General features: G+C 52.4%; 1 protein-coding gene across 1 annotated transcript; it reads right to left on the bottom strand.

Annotated features, from left to right (window-relative positions):
• Positions 1-6: 6 nt before the first annotated feature.
• Positions 7-1,211, bottom strand: LOC111669780 (kazal-type serine protease inhibitor domain-containing protein 1-like; the record flags this gene model as incomplete). Its single annotated transcript, XM_023426232.2, has 3 exons — positions 7-499; positions 773-920; positions 990-1,211. Coding segments are annotated over 3 exons (456 nt in total), but the record flags the coding sequence as incomplete, so codon positions are not given.
• Between the last annotated feature and the right edge of the window lie 187 nt (positions 1,212-1,398).

Here is a 1,398-nt window from a genome sequence, read left to right as displayed (position 1 = left end):
TCTGTTTAGGGTGATACCAAGATGCGTTCACTGTCTCTGTTTACTTGATCTGATGATGTGTTCACTGTCTCTGTTTAGGTCGATATAATGATGCGTTCACTGTCTGTTTAGGGTGATACCATGTTGCGTTCACTGTCTCTGTTTAGGTTGATCTGATGTTGTGTTCACTGTCTCTGTTTAGGGTGATACCATGATGCATTCACTGTCTCTGTTTAGGGTGATACCATGATGCATTCACTGTCTCTGTTTAGGGTGATACCATGTTGCGTTCACTGTCTCTGTTTAGGTCGATCTGATGTTGTGTTCACTGTCTCTGCTGGGGGTGATTCCATGATGTGTTTACTGTCTCTGTTGTGATGGCAGCTGGACAGCGGGGAAACCAAAAGACGGCAGGAAGTGATGTCACATGTTGTTCAGTAGAAGTCGTGGTCATAGTCTGTGGCGTCCATCAGCTGTTTCATCTCCGCCACGCTGTTGGCCAGGTAGGACGACAGCTCCTCTGAGAGAGACAGAGAGACAGACAGGTGAGGCGTTACCTTCATCAACACAAACTGTGACAAGGTGTGATCGCCAACGACGACGAGGACACAAAACAACAACTGCGACTGACATGGAAACCAAAGATAAAAAACCGCAGCTGTTTTTATTTGTCAGACGCTGCAGATCTCTCGTCTCCTCCCACATCATCAGTCAGCTGGACCTGAACCTGAACAGGTACCACACAGATCCTCCACACGTTCAACATGTGGACAGGCGTACTCCTCTGTCTCACCTGCTCCCAGTACTCCCAGTACAGCAGAGGCCGAGACAGATCCCAGGTTGTTACGAGCGATGCAGCGATAGGTCCCCGAGTCCCCTGGCTCCGCCCCCTCAATCTGCAGCCAACTGGAGAGCTCGAATTTCAGAGGACCGCCCCGAGACTGTGAGACAGACAAGAAGTCAGACAGACTGTTTCCGTTGTTAGCAGAGCTAGGCTAACAGTTTCTCACCTGTACCTGGACAGAGATGTGGGGGTCGTCCCCGGGCAGGATGACGTCTCGCCCCTCCTTCCTCCACTCCACCAGAGCCATCGGAAACGCAAAGACCTCACAGAGGAAGACCAGACTGCTGCCCGTCCCGTTCACCTGGCTCTGAGGAGGGACCTTGATGATGGGGACTGACAGAGAGACGGACACTGAGCTCAGTCTGATGACATCACACAGAGGCCACACCTGCAGCAGGTGCAGACAGAGAAACCCCCCACAGAGAGAACTGCTCTGCGCCAGCTGTGGCCCAGCAGGGGGAGCGGAAGGTCGGTGGTTCGATTCCCACCTCCTCCAGTCTGCGTTTAGAGGAGTCCTGAACCCCAAACTGCTCCAGTGTGTGTGTGTGTGTGTGTGTGTGTGTGTGTGTGTGTGT

Source organism: Seriola lalandi, unplaced genomic scaffold, assembly GCF_002814215.2.
Source record: "Seriola lalandi dorsalis isolate HSWRI2012SDOR001 ecotype SW California unplaced genomic scaffold, Sedor1 jcf7180002005160, whole genome shotgun sequence".
NCBI lineage: Eukaryota > Metazoa > Chordata > Actinopteri > Carangiformes > Carangidae > Seriola > Seriola lalandi.
The sequence above is the reverse complement of the archived record's forward strand: the minus strand, read 5'-3'. Positions and strand labels throughout refer to the sequence as shown.